Source organism: Ursus arctos, unplaced genomic scaffold, assembly GCF_023065955.2.
Source record: "Ursus arctos isolate Adak ecotype North America unplaced genomic scaffold, UrsArc2.0 scaffold_32, whole genome shotgun sequence".
Taxonomy (NCBI): domain Eukaryota; kingdom Metazoa; phylum Chordata; class Mammalia; order Carnivora; family Ursidae; genus Ursus; species Ursus arctos.
The window spans coordinates 5805684-5821493 of NW_026623008.1; the positions used below are offsets into that span (position 1 = coordinate 5805684).

The 15810-nt window shown below is 42.6% G+C and overlaps 1 protein-coding gene across 10 annotated transcripts in view; it reads right to left on the reverse strand.

The window, feature by feature from the left end:
- The window catches only part of RERE (arginine-glutamic acid dipeptide repeats), a 409522-nt gene that overhangs the window by 88133 nt on the left and 305579 nt on the right, over positions 1 to 15810 (reverse strand). For all 10 annotated transcript variants that reach the window (XM_057305330.1, XM_057305328.1, XM_048221924.2 and 7 more), the window contains one exon: positions 3274 to 3372. In XM_057305330.1, coding sequence (XP_057161313.1) covers positions 3274 to 3372 — 99 coding nt within the window. The remainder of the gene's footprint in view (positions 1 to 3273; positions 3373 to 15810) is intronic.

The following is a 15810-nucleotide window of genomic DNA, read 5'->3' on the forward strand; positions in this document are numbered from 1 at the left end:
GGGGAGTGGGAGAGGAAGAAGCAGGCTCATAGCAGAGGAGCCTGATGTGGGGCTCGATCCCACAACGCCAGGATCACGCCCTGAGCCGAAGGCAGACGCTTAACCACTGTGCCACCCAGGCGCCCCTAAAAATGATAATCTTAAAGAGTTGTCAATATTCTTCAAGTCCCTCTTAGACAAAAATATTATTCTCTACCAGATACTATTCTCACCATCAGTTAAGTTCTCACTCTTAAGAAGTTTACCAACTAGGAGGGCAGTCAACTTGGAAATAAAGCTGTGAGGAACAGAGCTGGTGATGGCAGCAGGAGAAAGCAAGGGGCAGGCTGCCAACAAACATGGCAAGCAGCAGAAGCTGCTCAGAAGAGGGCGTGACCACGGCGGGCCGGGCCTAGGAACTGTGCTGAACCTTGAGGGGCGGTGAGGGTTCGGTCTGGCAACACTGGGAGAGACTCGTCTGGTCAAGGAGCAGTGCACCTGCCGGGGCGAAGGCATGCACAGGCTGCCTGCTCAGAGCATGGCGGGGGGGGGGGGGGGTTCACACTGGCAGGTGCTCATGCTACCAACCCTTCTACGTCTGTGGATTATTCAGTTCATCGATGTTGCTGCAGTTTGATCAAACTGATACACTAGAGGCAATGACGCTGAAGTATAACTAAAATGTTATTTTAGGTGGGGACGAAAGGGGGTGGTAGGCCCATATACTTATTTTAGTTGGGACACACTTGCTTTGCTTATTCCTGTGATTCCTGGGGTGAGAAAATGTGAAGAATTCAACCAAAGAGGCCACATATACAACAGCAGGTTATGCTGTCACAGCCAAAACCAGGCCAAGGCAGAGGCCCTCGAGTTTCTGTGCCTGGTTGCCACACAAAGCTAGTCAAAGATTTGGCTTGGATACGTTCATGAGAAGCTGCCTTCAGCCTATCAATTATTCAATCTGTCTTTCTCATTCGCTTTTGAGGTTTTAGAAAGTGAAGCTGAACTTCTATAAATAAGGGAAGCATTTGATCCCTGGGTTCTGCAAGGCCTGGATGAGTGCCAGCACATTTCTCAAAACTCCAACCAAAACAAGAAGCAAACATGACAAAAATGAGCCCGAATGACAAGGATTTATGCAGTTAAGGATCATTACCATGTACTTGGAATGTGCAGCACTTTGGAGTCATGTTTCACTTTTCAAAAGAAAGCCAGGCTTTTTCTGATGTGTAAGACTCCCCTTTCCGTCCCTCAGGCTGCTATAAGTCTCCAAGCAGCGGCAGCAGGGACACAGGCCACGCTGTGCCCAAGAAAAGCAAGTGCTGCAGCAAAAGGAAAGTGGCTTTCTTTTAAGTGGGAGTCCTTAAATTCCACAGGGAAGGACAGGCTGCAGAAGAAAGCACAGGGAGCTCCTGGCTGCTGAGGAGCCAAGGGGTGAAGGCAAAGGAGGGCCGAGAAGGGTGCCTGGTGCACGAGCACTGGTGAGGCCCCTGGGGGCACAGCCTTTCACACATTCCTTCCATCCTCTCCACCTCCTCACACCTGTCTTCCACCAAGGCTGTTTGAGGAATCTTCAATTTTTATCCATCAAAACTCTCCCCTCCTTCTCACAAAAATGGGTCCACAGTGAAAAATGACATCTATCTGACTTGACAAAACAAACAAATCTCACATTTTTACTCTGCCACTTCTGAACAATAACAAATGTTTACGTTTCCAACTCTTTACTGCTCATGTGAAGTTTTTAAATGTTTAATTTCAAAACAGCAGCACCAACTTCCTCAAGCATCTGACCAGCCTCAAGCTTTACTGGACTCCTGAAAAAGCTCTCTCATAACCAAACCTTCAGGGGCCACTTCGGTCCCTCCTTGCAGCCTCCCGGTCCACTTTCCCCCTCCCATCGCCGCCCCCCACACGGCCTTTCCTCGAACAAATCCTCTTGGCTCTTGCTCCGACGCGCACCCAGGATCTCATCACTTCTCCCCAGCACTGCTGCCGTGCTCTTCAGTCACTGGTCTGGGGCCTGGAAGCTCGCAATTGCCCCAGAAACCCACTTGTGACCCAGGGGCCAGCGTGTGTGCCTCACTAGCAGATCAAGTCACCCCTCTGCTCAGAATCTGCCCGTGCAGAGCAAAGAGCAAGGTGCCGACCATGGGTCCGCAGGCCACACATGATCCACGGCCTGTTGCCCTCCTCCCCCTCCAGACACATTCCTGCCTACTTCTTCACCATGCCAAGGTCCAGACTTCTCTTCCCCTGGCATGCTTTCACCTTAGGGCCCCTGATCCAAAAGGCTCACCTCTGCACTAAGGTCTCTGCTCAAATGGTTCTTACCAGGCCATTCCTCGGCCCCTTACGAAAGATAGCACCTCACCCAGCTTATTCTCCATCCTCATTACCTACTCTATTTTCCTCAGCACACATATGTACCACCACTTGACGTATACTGATTTATAGATGGTCTCTCCTCTTAGAACATAAACCTTGTGAGCAGGGACCTTTTGTTCTTGATGTGGCTCTTAGCACCTGGCACACACTAAGTACTTAATAAATACTGCTGGCTGAAAAAACGAAAGAGCAAGATCAGGAAAGCACACAAAGTTTCTAAACACTCTTTCTGAGCATATTTTAAAATATAAGCAACGAACTTATAATCTATATATCTATCAGTGCCAGCCTTCATCTTAATTTCTTTCAACCTAGAGGGCAAATGTCAAGCAGTAACACTCAGACACAAGACTATCTGCAAAAGCACAAGTAATCTGTAAGTCTTTTACGGCAATACCTTTCAGAAGTCATAAGATGGGGATGTAGCTTCATGAGAACTCAGTCTGCTGGGACAGGAATCCATGGGTATTCAAATCTGTATTTGTGGGCACATATCTTATCTCCCCACCTTCTCTGATGGGCCATAATGATAGAATGAATATGTAAGATCCACTGTATTTATATAATCAGGTCTACGCTTCCTGCAAGTCACTGGCTCCACTCTAGGATATGTATCAACTGGTTTAAAAATGCTTGTGTCTTAAAATAGGGAGGTATCAAAAGCTGGCTTGCTAAAACCAGCCAACCAACACTACGAATCTCTTCTCTCTTTCCATGAAACCTGAGAAAATCCTTCCCACTAAGCTCACTAAGATCAAGTCTCTCTGTACAATTATGATGCCTTAAGGCTCCTTCCTTTGACTAGTGGATAACACGGACAGTCCCCGGAAGGGCAGGGAGGGCATGCACTTGAGAAGCAAACAGCCCGGTGACCACGGCCACAAGGCCACTCCCATCTGCACTCACCACTTCATCCTCCGTCCAGCACTTTTCGATCAGCTTGGGCACAGGCTTCTTTACCAGGCGCTGCAGGGCTTTGCCAGCATCATAGCCACTTTCATGTAGCTAAAACAACAACAACAACAATTTCAGTTAGTGAAGTGTGCCAAATAACAGATCTGAAAGCAAATCAATAAAAGAGAAGCCCTGCATTTGTTCCAATAGAGGAATCACAGAACAGGCACGTTAGTCAGCAAGAGAATTCATTCTCTTGCAATTGCCCCCTGACCCCAGTTCCAGCTGTTCTGGGAAAGGGAGGCAGGTAAGGTAGAGAACATTTTGGCAAGAACAGGAACAGGATTCAGAACCACAGGAACAAACATTTACTGAACATCTGGCTGGGCACAGCGGTGAACACACTCCATGTACTCGTTTATCTTTCTTGATCCTATGAGGAAGGTATTTTCTCATTTAACCTTATTGGGTAGGAACTACAGTCACCCCATTTTATGGATGAGGAAACCGAGGCATAGGAAGGTCAAACAAAGGTGCTCACCACACTAAACCAGCAGGCGGTAAAGCCAGGACTCCAGCCAGTGTGATTGCCACCCACTCTTGTCCCATTCCTCCTGCCCCCGGAAAGCGGTTCAAAGAACTACTGAATTATGTTATTTCCCTTTAGCATTTCTGAAGTCTTTCAATTGTAGTAATTTCACTAAAAAAATTTTCAAGTACCTGAACTATAAGAGCTTTTTAATGAAACTCTGTAACAGTGTACTAACAGTACATGTGAAAGAAGATGTTGGTTTATCTACACACTCCTTCTAGGAGCTGACTTTCCTCTCATCAATGGTAATAAACTTCCTCCACTCCATATCCTTTCCAACCCCAAGCAGTGCCTGACACCACTCACCCTCTCTATCTGGCAATGACATTCCTTTCTTGGTTCATGTGACCCCAAGCTCCTTTTAGTTCGAGTTTCAACTTGCAGACGAGGGAATGAAGTAGCAGACAGAAAGATCCTCTTGCTTAATCTACCTCCCCCAACTGTGTCTGTCCCTCCAAAATTCTCACTGGAAATCTGGCTTTCCTCTACATATCTAGTACTCTACTCTGGCACAAGAATCCCTTCTGGGGTAAGACCTTATCTCCAGTGCCTAACACAGTCCACAGTCTATGGAGATCTAACAGAACTACTGGTTACATTAATAAATAAATGCCTTCAACTACTGTCCCTATGTAAACTCCACCCAAATCTAAATCTCAGGTGATTCTAATTCATTCGGCCTTAAGTTGCCTAAGTGCCTACTGCATTCCAGGCAATGTACTAGACCCTGGGCATACAGCAGTGAACAAAACAGGCAAAGGCATCCCTGCTCTGATGGAACGGACCTTCCAATCTTCTCACCCATGCTTCAATCCCTTATTTGAACAGTTCACCAGCATCAGTTGCAAACTCAGAACGAACAAGGTCCAAACCTTAGTAAGCCACGTTTTTTATTTCCAGGAGACTCGCAAACTCCTGGGGATGTGTTATGGGGACACAATACATATGAGATGACAAGATCGAGCAGATGATAGTTATTGGTACTACCTAGGTGTAAGTAAAGTGCTACAGACTCACAAGAGGAGAGAGTGCTATGTTTCCCCTCTTTAGTAGAAGACTCTTAAGAAGGACGTGCAGATTGCCTTCCTAGCAACTGCTACAGATCCAGGGCTGGGCATATAGTAAGCCTGCAGTAAATATTTGTTGAATAAATTAAAATAATATTTGAAACATACACAGCAAGTCTCTCTTCTAACTATCGAACTGCTACTGGAAGGGACATCACAAATATTCAGAGAAACAAAAGTATTAAAAATTAAAATTTCCTGAGTATTCTAACAGTTTGGAGGACCCCAATTTATTTTAAATCCAGGCCCAAGGAAGTCCAGGATATATATTAACTCTAACAAGAAGTCACTACCTTAAAACAAAATAAAATGCCTACAGCTACAATCAATGTTGGATCTGTTTTAATGGTATGGTGTGTGCAGGGGGTGTATGTACTGAATACGAATCCTAGATATTAACGTATATATTTTCGTAACATTCGTCATTAGACTTTAAAAAATAAGATAATATACTATAAATACCATACTAGAGAATGCTAAAATAAAATGTTTGAAAACTGTCCAATCTAGACTTATTTCAGCAGTACAAAAAGATGAAAATAAAGTTAGATTTTCAAACTTTGCCCAATATCCAGAGCAAGCAGATACTTGTCAAGTTCTATGATATAACAAGAATCTATAATATGAGCTTAAAAACGTGGACCGTAACTGAATAAAAGAAAAAATTGCATGCCTGTTTAATTTTTTTAAAAGTACATACTTTACTGATAATTTGAAATCAATTCAAGTTGATCAAATCATAAATTCTTAATAAAAAGCTTATGGAAAATTAACAACATTTCTTTAGAGGTAATTATAGTATATGGGGTAATTATGAAGAAAGAGCGTGATGAAAACCCAAGGACTCTGGAGCCAGACTACCTGGATTCAAATTCTAGCTCTATTACCTACTAGGTGTGGGACCTCAGGCAAGTTATTTATCCTCTCTGGGACTTAATGTTGTCATCTTTAAAAATGAGTATAAAAATAACATCTACCTTTTAGGGTATTATGAGGATAACATTAGAAAACACATGTAAATTGCTTAGAACTGCACCTGGCACGTACTATGCTAAATGAGTATTAGCAATTTATTTTTAAAAGGAAAGAGGGGAAAACAAAACAAAACAAAAAAAAAACGGAAGCAGTCTCTATTCAATATTCAAGATTAGATAGTAGCCTTTTGGGGGGGGGAATCTGTTAAACTATAAACAAAACCACTTATGTTTTACATAATTATTCATGTTAATAATTTTTGAAATTTGACTAAAATGCCAGTACACAGAAAAAAATTTAAAATCTTATATGGCTGATAAGAAATTATTCATAAGAACATAAGGCCTGTTCCAAAACTGTACTGCTGAATGAAGTTAAATCAAATGTCATTAATCCCTGTGCCATTCCTGACTTTTGGTGAACCAAGGAAGGATAGCTTTGAATGGGAGCTGCAAGAAATGTTCTAATTTGCTGCACTTTCAGTTGTTCGGTTTATTAGAAGGGCTGTCCAGTGCATGCATGGCACCCTCTGTTAAATTTCTAGTGAGCTGCTTATTTATCCCCTAAACATCTCCTGGCATTCACACTTCCTTCACAAATCTTCATTTTGCATCACACTTTCTCCTGAAGAAGCTGTTGCAATGTGTATGTGTGGCAACCCGGGCTTCCTTCCGCTACTCTGTTCTCTAAATAATGGGTAATTCCCTCCTTTCATTTGATCCACTGTCTCCCTGTCCTCTTAAAATATTCCTGTTCCTGACCTTTCCATGATATAAACCCAATAAATATTTAGTGTCTACTCCCACCCCTCTACCAAGACATATTTGAAAAGTCAGAGGTATGGGATTATTTACCAACAGTGATGAAATATTTACTGAACAAATGAAGTTAGAGTATTATTGTGCTGTCATCAATAATTCATAAAGGCTAGTCCAAAAGCCAGGTCAAGGGGTGGCTCTGCTGTGCCCTCTTCCTAGGGAACACAACTGAACCTCTCCATACCGTCATCTTCTTCTGAATGTTATAAACATGTAATTGTACTTTCTAAGACTCTTGTCTGAGAACGTTCAGAGAGTTTTACATCTTTACAAAAAATGCTTTAATTATATTTAATTAAAGATACACTTCTAACATACTAAAAGTTGTTACGGCATAGCTTCACAAAAATGAAGATTATGTTTTGAAGCACTTTGGAAAAATTACTGGATTTCAGGACATCCTTCATTCCTTCCACAGATGTTTACCAAGTGCTAAGCTGGACCAGAGATACAGCTGGTGAAGAACACAGATAATGCACACCAGAAAGGTAGGAGTGAGAATGGTGTAACCTGTGAGAGGCACTGTAAAGTACTAGTTTTGTATAACAGTATAACATGTCTATATAAATCTCACGTTCAAACTCTAGGGTCCTTAAAACGTGGGTACTACCTTCTTTAGTCCCTGTATCAGGCAACCAATGAGCCCTTCTAAAAGAGGGATGGTTTTCTAGACGATTATGAAGATTTTCTTTCTTGAGATTGGAGCCAAAATAAAGTCTGAGGAAGAACTAAACTGGATATTTCAACTGTATTCCTTATGTATACAGAACTAAATCTACCAAAATACTGGCTACCTTAAATCGCTAAAAATTGTCATTAAAAACATTCCCCTCTAATACAGCAACAAGCTCTAACAAATTATAATAATTTCATCTTGTGGAAAACATTATGTGGGTTTCAAATTTTAAACACCCGATCACAACCATAAAGACACATCTATATAGTGAGAAAATTCAGTGCAGCCTTCCCACTATTGCTGAGGTAAAAAGGTCCTTTAATGTGAATAAAATCTTCTACCATTTCCCCAGAGAAGACTGTTCAAAGAAATTGCAATGAAGACAGGGGAAAAAACCCTCAAAAGTCTTACAGCTTCACTTTGTAGCCTTGGAAAAGCAATTAAAGCAAGATAAGTAAACCCTTCTGTCCATTTTGCCACCAGGCAGGGTTAGTAAATTCTGGGTTTAAACGCAATTTTAATGTAGAGTATGGCGAACCGTACCATTTTGGAGCGGCTGGGAGAAAAATCATCACAGAATACGGGGACCAAGATACAACCTCATTACTCAACCAGCTTCCAATCTTTACAAGCTATTGGTGGGAGAAGCATTTAGATCTCACACCATCCCCATCACCCTGCCAGCCATTAAAGCAGGAGGTCATTCAGCAGAAACCACTGTTTTCAAATTCATCATCCCAAGGATGTGTGCGCGTATAATCCAATCAATGATCAGGGAGGCATATACTTGTAAATCTGCTGCTTCCACATCACTGAACTGCAAGCCTGCACTTATACACAAGCCAAATCTGTCCTCCCCTAAACCACAAGTCAATATCCGGGGAATTTGATAACAAAATGGTGATACAGCCTCAATCTCCTAGCCTTTCAAGTCACTCCATCAAGGAACCACCTCTGTTTTGCTGTTTTCCACCAGTTTGTTTTTTGGTCCCCGGGGTTGCTCCACAGAAACCTCAGGCTGTGTTCTTTCCTTCACTTTTGGTTTGTTGACTGTGAGATAGCAAACAGGACTCTTCCCCTATTAGGTGTCCAGCCCTCCTCTACCACACCTTCCAGTTCCCAGGAGACTGAGTGGGACGGTCCCAGCCCCTCAGAGGCAGGCTGCTTGCACCACATTCTCTTGGCCCTCCATCCTCTCAACAAGAGTTACTAAGCAAGTCCTAGGGCCAGACATTGTGCTAGCAAGGACCTGCATTAGTGAACCAGCAGGGCTGACCTGGTGCGATTTGGTGCTAAAAACAAGAGCAGCTTGAGAAACACAAGCTCCTGATTTGGTTCCACTGTAACAAACGAACCCACTACACAGAGCCAAAGACTACGATACCACATGTAACTGGATGCATTTGGTCAGTTGCATAAAAAGCTCTCAAAAACTCTGGGTGCCCAGCCACCCCATCTGTATAAATCATCCCATAGTCAATGTCTTCTGTCAATGCCTAGTGAACACAGCACAGGATTTGAGGCAGGAGACAGATTCTTGTTATCAGTTTTGTCACAAACTGGCTGAGCTGTGGTTTTCATCTGTCAGATGGGCCTCACATGACTATCCCTCAGCTGTGTCAAAAGACAATGGAAGGTATGAAATGAGATACGTGACAAGATACGTGAAACGTCAAAAAGCTATAAACTGTGTAGAGCCATCATCATGGGGAGTAAAATTGGAGGCACACATCTCTTACCGAAGACTCCTCAACAACCAGAAGCTCAACAGAGCATCTACCGCACAGTGCTGGGGACGATACACCCTCCATGGTCTTATCACAGCTTCTGACCTCTGCGTGATTAGCAGCAAGAAAGGATCATGCCCCAAGAAGAAAAACACATTTCTGCATAATTGCCCAAGTTAAATGTGCTACTCTCGCTCTGCCTGACAAATCATTCCCTGCTTATTACTTTCTATAATTTAATATATATAAGTGCTTTACTGGCAAGCTTCTCGAAAGAATAAATAATACTTAATGACTGCCTACAGTTTAATTAACTCATGATTGAACTTCTCATGGATTGCTATAAACATTAAATTATATCCTTCCTCAAAGCTGCCATGGATGGAGATCCAGTTTCAAGCTTTAGCTCTGCTGCCTAAACAGTTTTGAAATTTCAGGAAATCTGTATATTGGACAGAGAGGTGAGAGAATCAACCTTAATGCCTAGTTATAAAGTACGTTATTTTATAGAGCAAGGACAAAGTCTTAATTTAAATACGACAGAAAATGTGCACATGTCCAAACACCTCATATATATTACAGCAATCATTAAGCATCTCAGGATCTCAGGCAGTCGTATTAGCACAAACTCTGTGTATTACCACAAGGCTTCAAGTTTCTGCTCTGGCTTCTCATCTTAGCTGCCGTTTTCAGTCTGCGTGATGTTGCAAATAAATTTTCCTTTTGGCATGGCTCAGCTGTCAGGCACCTCTGTTCTATAATGAACCCATGAATTACATCTTCCTGCTCTGACATCTCTGGTCTCACACATCAAAATATTGTTCTTCAATTGTAATTTATAACTTAATTTAAATGTCCCTTTTACTATGACCTTTTTAGATCAAATGGTATTGCATCTGGCAGTTTCTCCTACCCTAAAGCATCCTTTTGCAATTATAGCCATTGTAATAACTGTAGAAAAAGCCTATCTGAGTTAGACTGCATCCATGCTAAATATTAAATAATTGTAGTCCATTAAGAACGGTATTAGATTTAAAAGTCTTTTGCTCTGTGAAATACATTGATTTGCAAGAAACTGCCGACATAGCTTAGAAAGGGGGAAAAAAGTGGGATTTGGAAGAGATGTTAAAATTCTTTGCAAAGGTTTAATTATTTCAACCATTAACATAAATGAGAAAGATCCTGAAGAAATCTAAGATAAAACTTAAAAAAATTCTCATAATCCATAATTTATGGATGTCACTATATTTTCATTCATACCTCCATCACCGCTGGACTAATCAAGCTCAAAATACGATACATGTATGCATTAAAAAACTAGGATTGAAATTAAAGGCACGATATTTATTTTTGTTTGGCCAGTGTCACTCCAAATGATGCTATTTAAGCACTAGAAAGACTAACTTTGCGTAAATGTGCCTATGGGAGCATATTTTAAAGGTAACAGCACAGAGGCAGAATGTAGCTGCTTCAAGAAGGGCTGAGGGGTAGATCTGGTTCATTTTCAGAAGGAAAACACATAGTTGCTGAACCGACCCTCCCTGCAACACTCTCCACACAACTACGATGTCTCAGGAACTATGCCGGCTCCTGGAGTCACAGAGAGAAAGGAAGGGCGGCCAAAGTTTGCTAAGCACTGCATGTGTGAGGTGCTGTATTAGATCTTTCTGACTTCATCATTCCTCACACCACCATTTGTGGTAAGGGTACTAAAAATGAGGAAGCAAAACTGAGAGGTTTGGTATGTTGCTCAAGGCTGCTTCCACAGCAGCGAGCAGAATATAAACCCGTGTCCAGGAGGAGCTCTAAGAGTCCCTGCCCCAATGTCTTCTGGAGCAGCTTAGCACTGGTGGTCTGGTTGTCTGGTGGCAATTGTGGGCTCCCAAACTCCAGCTTCAGTGACACAGCAAGCACACTGTCTTTTCTTCACTCGAGGATGGGGTGAGTAGACAGGAGGTGGGAACCAGCAGCTCAGAGAAGAGGAAACACACACACATAAAGAAAATAATGAAATAAATGCTATCATAAAAACACACAGAGTGCCAGTGAACACTGACTCTGTCTAGAGAAACCAAAATGACTTCACAGAGCAGGTTCTGGAAATCAATAATCCGTGCAGTATGATTGATAAGCTTGCTTATACTTGATGAAGAGTAACAACCAAATTAAAAACATTCTAGGATATTTGCAAATGACATATCAGATAAAGGGCTAGTATCCAAGATCTATAAAGAACTTATCAAACTCAACACCCCAAAAACAAATAATCCAGTCAAGAAATGGGCAGAAAACATGAACAGACATTTCTCCAAAGAAGACGTACAAATGGCCAATAGACACATGAAAAAATGTTCAACATCACTCGGCATCAGGGAAATACAAACCAAAACCACAACGAGATACCACCTCACACCAGTCAGAATGGCTAAAATTAACAAGACAGGAAACAACAAATGTTGGCAAGGATGTGAAGAAAGGGGAACCCTCCTACACTGTTGTTGGGAATACAAGCTGGTACAGCCAACTCTGGAAAACAGTATGGAGGTTCCTCAAGAGATTAAAAATAGAGCTACCCTATGACCCAGCAATTGCACTACTAGGTATTTACCCAAAAGATACATACGTAGTGATCCAAAGGGGCACCTGCACCCCAACGTTCATAGCAGCAATATCCACAATAGCCCAACTGTGGAAAGAGATGAGATGTCCATCGATAGATGAATGGATAAAGAAGATGTGGGTGTGGGTGTGGGTGTGTGTGTGTGTGGGTGTGTGGGTGTGGGTGTGTGTGTTTGTATAATGGAATATTACACAGCCATCAGAAAGGATGAATACTTACCATTTACATTGACTGGGACTGGAGGATGTTATGCTGACAAAATCAGTCAATCAGAGAAAGACAATTATCATATGGTTTCACTTGTATGTGGAATATAAGAATTGGCGCAGAGGATCATAGGGGGAGGGAGGGAAAACTGAATGGGAAGTCATCAGAGAGGGAGAAAAACCATGAGAGAGTCTTAATGATAGGAAACAAACTGAGGGTTGCTGGACAGGAGGTGGGTGGGGGATGGGGTAACTGGGTGATGCGCATTAAGGAGGGTACATGATGTGATGAGCACTGGGTGTTATACGCAACTGATAAATTATTAAACATTACATCTGAAACTAATGATGTACTATATGTCAGCTAATTTAATTTAAATTTAAAAAAATAAAAACATTCTAGAAGCCAGTAAAAATAGGCAGTAGTGTGTCTAGGTAACGTCTCACAAATGAATTTCCCGTGGCTGATATAACACTGCCATATTTCTCACTCATAATCACTTCCCACATAATACTGTGTCTAGAAATTAGTGGGTCTCCATCTCTTGGCTACAGTGTTTTTGAAGGTATTCAAAACCCACAGAACAGGAGCCTCAATCAGCAAGCGCTTGAGAAAGTAGGCATCAAATGCTGGCATCAACTGAGATCAGTGAACTATCTTAAAAATACAAAACAAAACGAACTCTGACTGTCTTGACCATTTCTGACCACCCAGCTATTTTGAGGCTCTAATCTGACACAGTCTTCATAAACACCTGGAAAGAAGAACCTGCGGAGGTCCTGGGACCAACAATGAGCATGTGGGAGTTCTACTGAGATAAAGCCCAAACAGGAAAGGGTTCCGAGCTCTGGCATTCATTCGAACTCCAGCTCTGCCACTAGCGGTGTGATAACAGGCAAGTTACTTCTCTAAACCACAGTTTTCTCAGCTACAGAAAGGGAAAATACAGAACCTGTTTTGGAGAACAGTTTAGGATGAAAAGATACACGGTAATCACTGAGTAGGATTCCTGGAGCATAGGAAATGTCCCATCAAGGACAGCGGACTAAAAAAAGGGTAGGACCGCACGACCTTCATGGGGAAACAGCATCGGTGCTAAGGAGAGCGAACAAGCTCCCGAGCACCACAGGAACAAAGTTTACTCTGCAGCACTTACAAGACAGGAAGAATGTGGGACTGAGAGGGGAAACCGAGAACCTGGTGACCTGCTGGGAACCGAGTGAAAATCCGCGTCTAGGGAACCGAGTGAAAATCCGCGTCTAGGAACCAGGAAACTGAGAAGAGAGTCAGCAACTGTACTGGGAAGAGCAGTAGCCTGGGCAAAGGGATCTGGGGTGCCTCTCCTCTGCACAGCAACACAGCCCCTGGCTTCCTCACCATAGCAGAGGGACTAAAGTAGGTCATTTTCAGAACTTCAAAGTTTTTAACATTTCTTCTCTTTACAGAGATTTAAGGTGAAATACTAAAGGAAACTTTTTTGAATAAATAAATGGTAATATTAATACATTTGGTTAGAAAAACAGTAAAATAAAGAATACAGCCAATGAACTAGGCGAAACTGCCCCAGCCAAACCCTGAATAGCTAGCTGCTACAGAGGCATTACTGACATCCATTGGTTAGCACCTTTATTTTCAGGTTTCTGTGAAAACTGGAATACTTTATGCCACAGGTTTTTAAAGACAGATTGATTGATTTGAGAGAGCAAGAGCGAGCATGTGGTAGCAAGTGGTGGGAGGGGCAGAGAAAGAGGGAAAGAATCTCAAGGGGACTCTTCACACAGCATGGAGCCTGACCCAGGGCTCGATCCTATAACCTGAGCTGAAATCAAGAGTCAGACACTTAACCGACTGAGGGACCCAGTCACCCCTATGCCACAGGTTTTTAAATATAATTACAAATAATCATCTATATAGCTAACATGCATTTAAAACCTCACTTCCTAGAAACAAAGTCTTTCCTCCTGCTTTTTGTGTGAGAGTCCAAGCAAAGGACATAAAGTAAGCAAGGCTGTCGTGGATCAATGTGATGAACCATGTGTTCCTGAGGGAAGGACTGAGCAAAACCAATCCCCTAATGATAAGATGCAGCTTAAAGATACAGCATGAGTAGAACTCTGGCCACAGACAGAAAAACTACTGGCGGATGCATGAATCTAGATTGTTTATGCCTCTTTTGTGAATGATCATTATTTGTCAGTTTGGGAAGACCTATGTTTGATTACAAGTGGAAATGGTTCAGGGCCACAAGTGGAAATTAAAACACTTCTTCTATTCCTGAGCATCCTCACAGACTTGAATACAGCAAAACAGTATGTAAGGCTCTAACATAGAGGGTGACAGAAAAAAACAGTTCTATCCATCTCATGGAAATGTAGGCATTAGTGAACCCATTCATAAAAGCTAAACTGACCTAGAAAGTGTATGTGAAAGGCCAGCTATGAGTCAATTTTATCCAGATTCCTTCAGAAAGTTAATTTAAGAAAATAAAAACAAAAACCTCAAGACCAGGGGTGTCTGGCTGGCTCAGTCAGAAGACCATGTGACTCTTCATCTCAGGGTTGTGAGTTCAAACCTCATGTTGGGCGTAGAGATTACTTAAAAAACAAAACCAAGAACAACCCCTCAAGAGCAGTTGCAAAGTATGAAGTGAAAAACATTTACAGAAATTGCTGTAAGTCCCACTAAGTTGTGTCTGGGTGCAGAAATGACTGCTCCCAGTCCATGAAATTCAGAAACCTGAACCTCAGTGCTTTTTGACAAGTAATTTTAAGGTTGTGTAAAAAAACAGTACACCTATTCTTTTTGATCACAATGATAACCTAATGGAACAAGGGAAATCAAAGAGGCACACACTGAAGAGTGTGTGACTCCAGAGTAGGGAACACTTCTGAGTGACTGCTCTTTTATCTGGAAACCTCAGCCAAGAACAGAGCTAGTGACTACGAAAGAAGCAAAAAGACTCCAAGCAGTCATAGCAGTGCTCTCAAGCAATGGCCCGGAGAACCTAGAAGGCCCGCACTCTGGGCCTTAGGAACCTACCTTCTGAAATTCTGCTTTTCTCAAACAAAGGGTCTTATAAAAACGATGGGACTGTATGATTTCAAAGCAGCGGTGGTAGAAGATAGCTTGACTGTGGAAGACCCCAAAACTCTCACTGTATTATGCAAACCAAAAGTCACAAACTCTAACAGCTGCACATGATTTTGTGTGATGCCACATGATGACAACTCAGAGGTAGCAAGCAAGGCAGACTTGATTTAAGAACACATGAAAATGTATACCTCGTTCCTGGGGGGAAAAAAGAGAGAGAGAGAGAGAAATGAAGAGTCAACCTTCCTAAAAATGCTTGGATAACTGGTACTCCAAAGTCCTGGGGTGAGCGGGAATACACAGCCCAACACCAGCTCAACAACTGCTGTGGACGGGGAGAAGGCGGGCCAACCAACAAGGCAGGGCAGCAGGAAGGGCAAGGGCAGGCAGTCCCGTGCAGTCACCTTAGAAGCTCTGTGAGTGACCAGCTATGGGGGAGTGTCAGCCTCCTGGGTAAGAGAGCTGCCCGGGGCAACATAGTTTGTCAGGGTCTGGCAGGGCTGGGCTGAGGGCAGGGCTCTGGGCAGGGCTGTCAGGCTACACGAGAAACCACAACAGAAGGCAGAGACTTAAAAGAACAATAGCTTCAAGGGCAACCGTGTCAGCAACACAAGATCTTGTCCCCGAAGGTTCTGCAGGGGCCCAGCTTGGTGGCCTCGAGGTAGAGCCGAGGAAGAAATACCCCCCAAAACACTGGTCGGAATAAATCAGTTAATCCGGTAGTTATACATGCTTTTTATATTACCTGATTATGTTCTTTGTAAAAGGAAAGCCAGA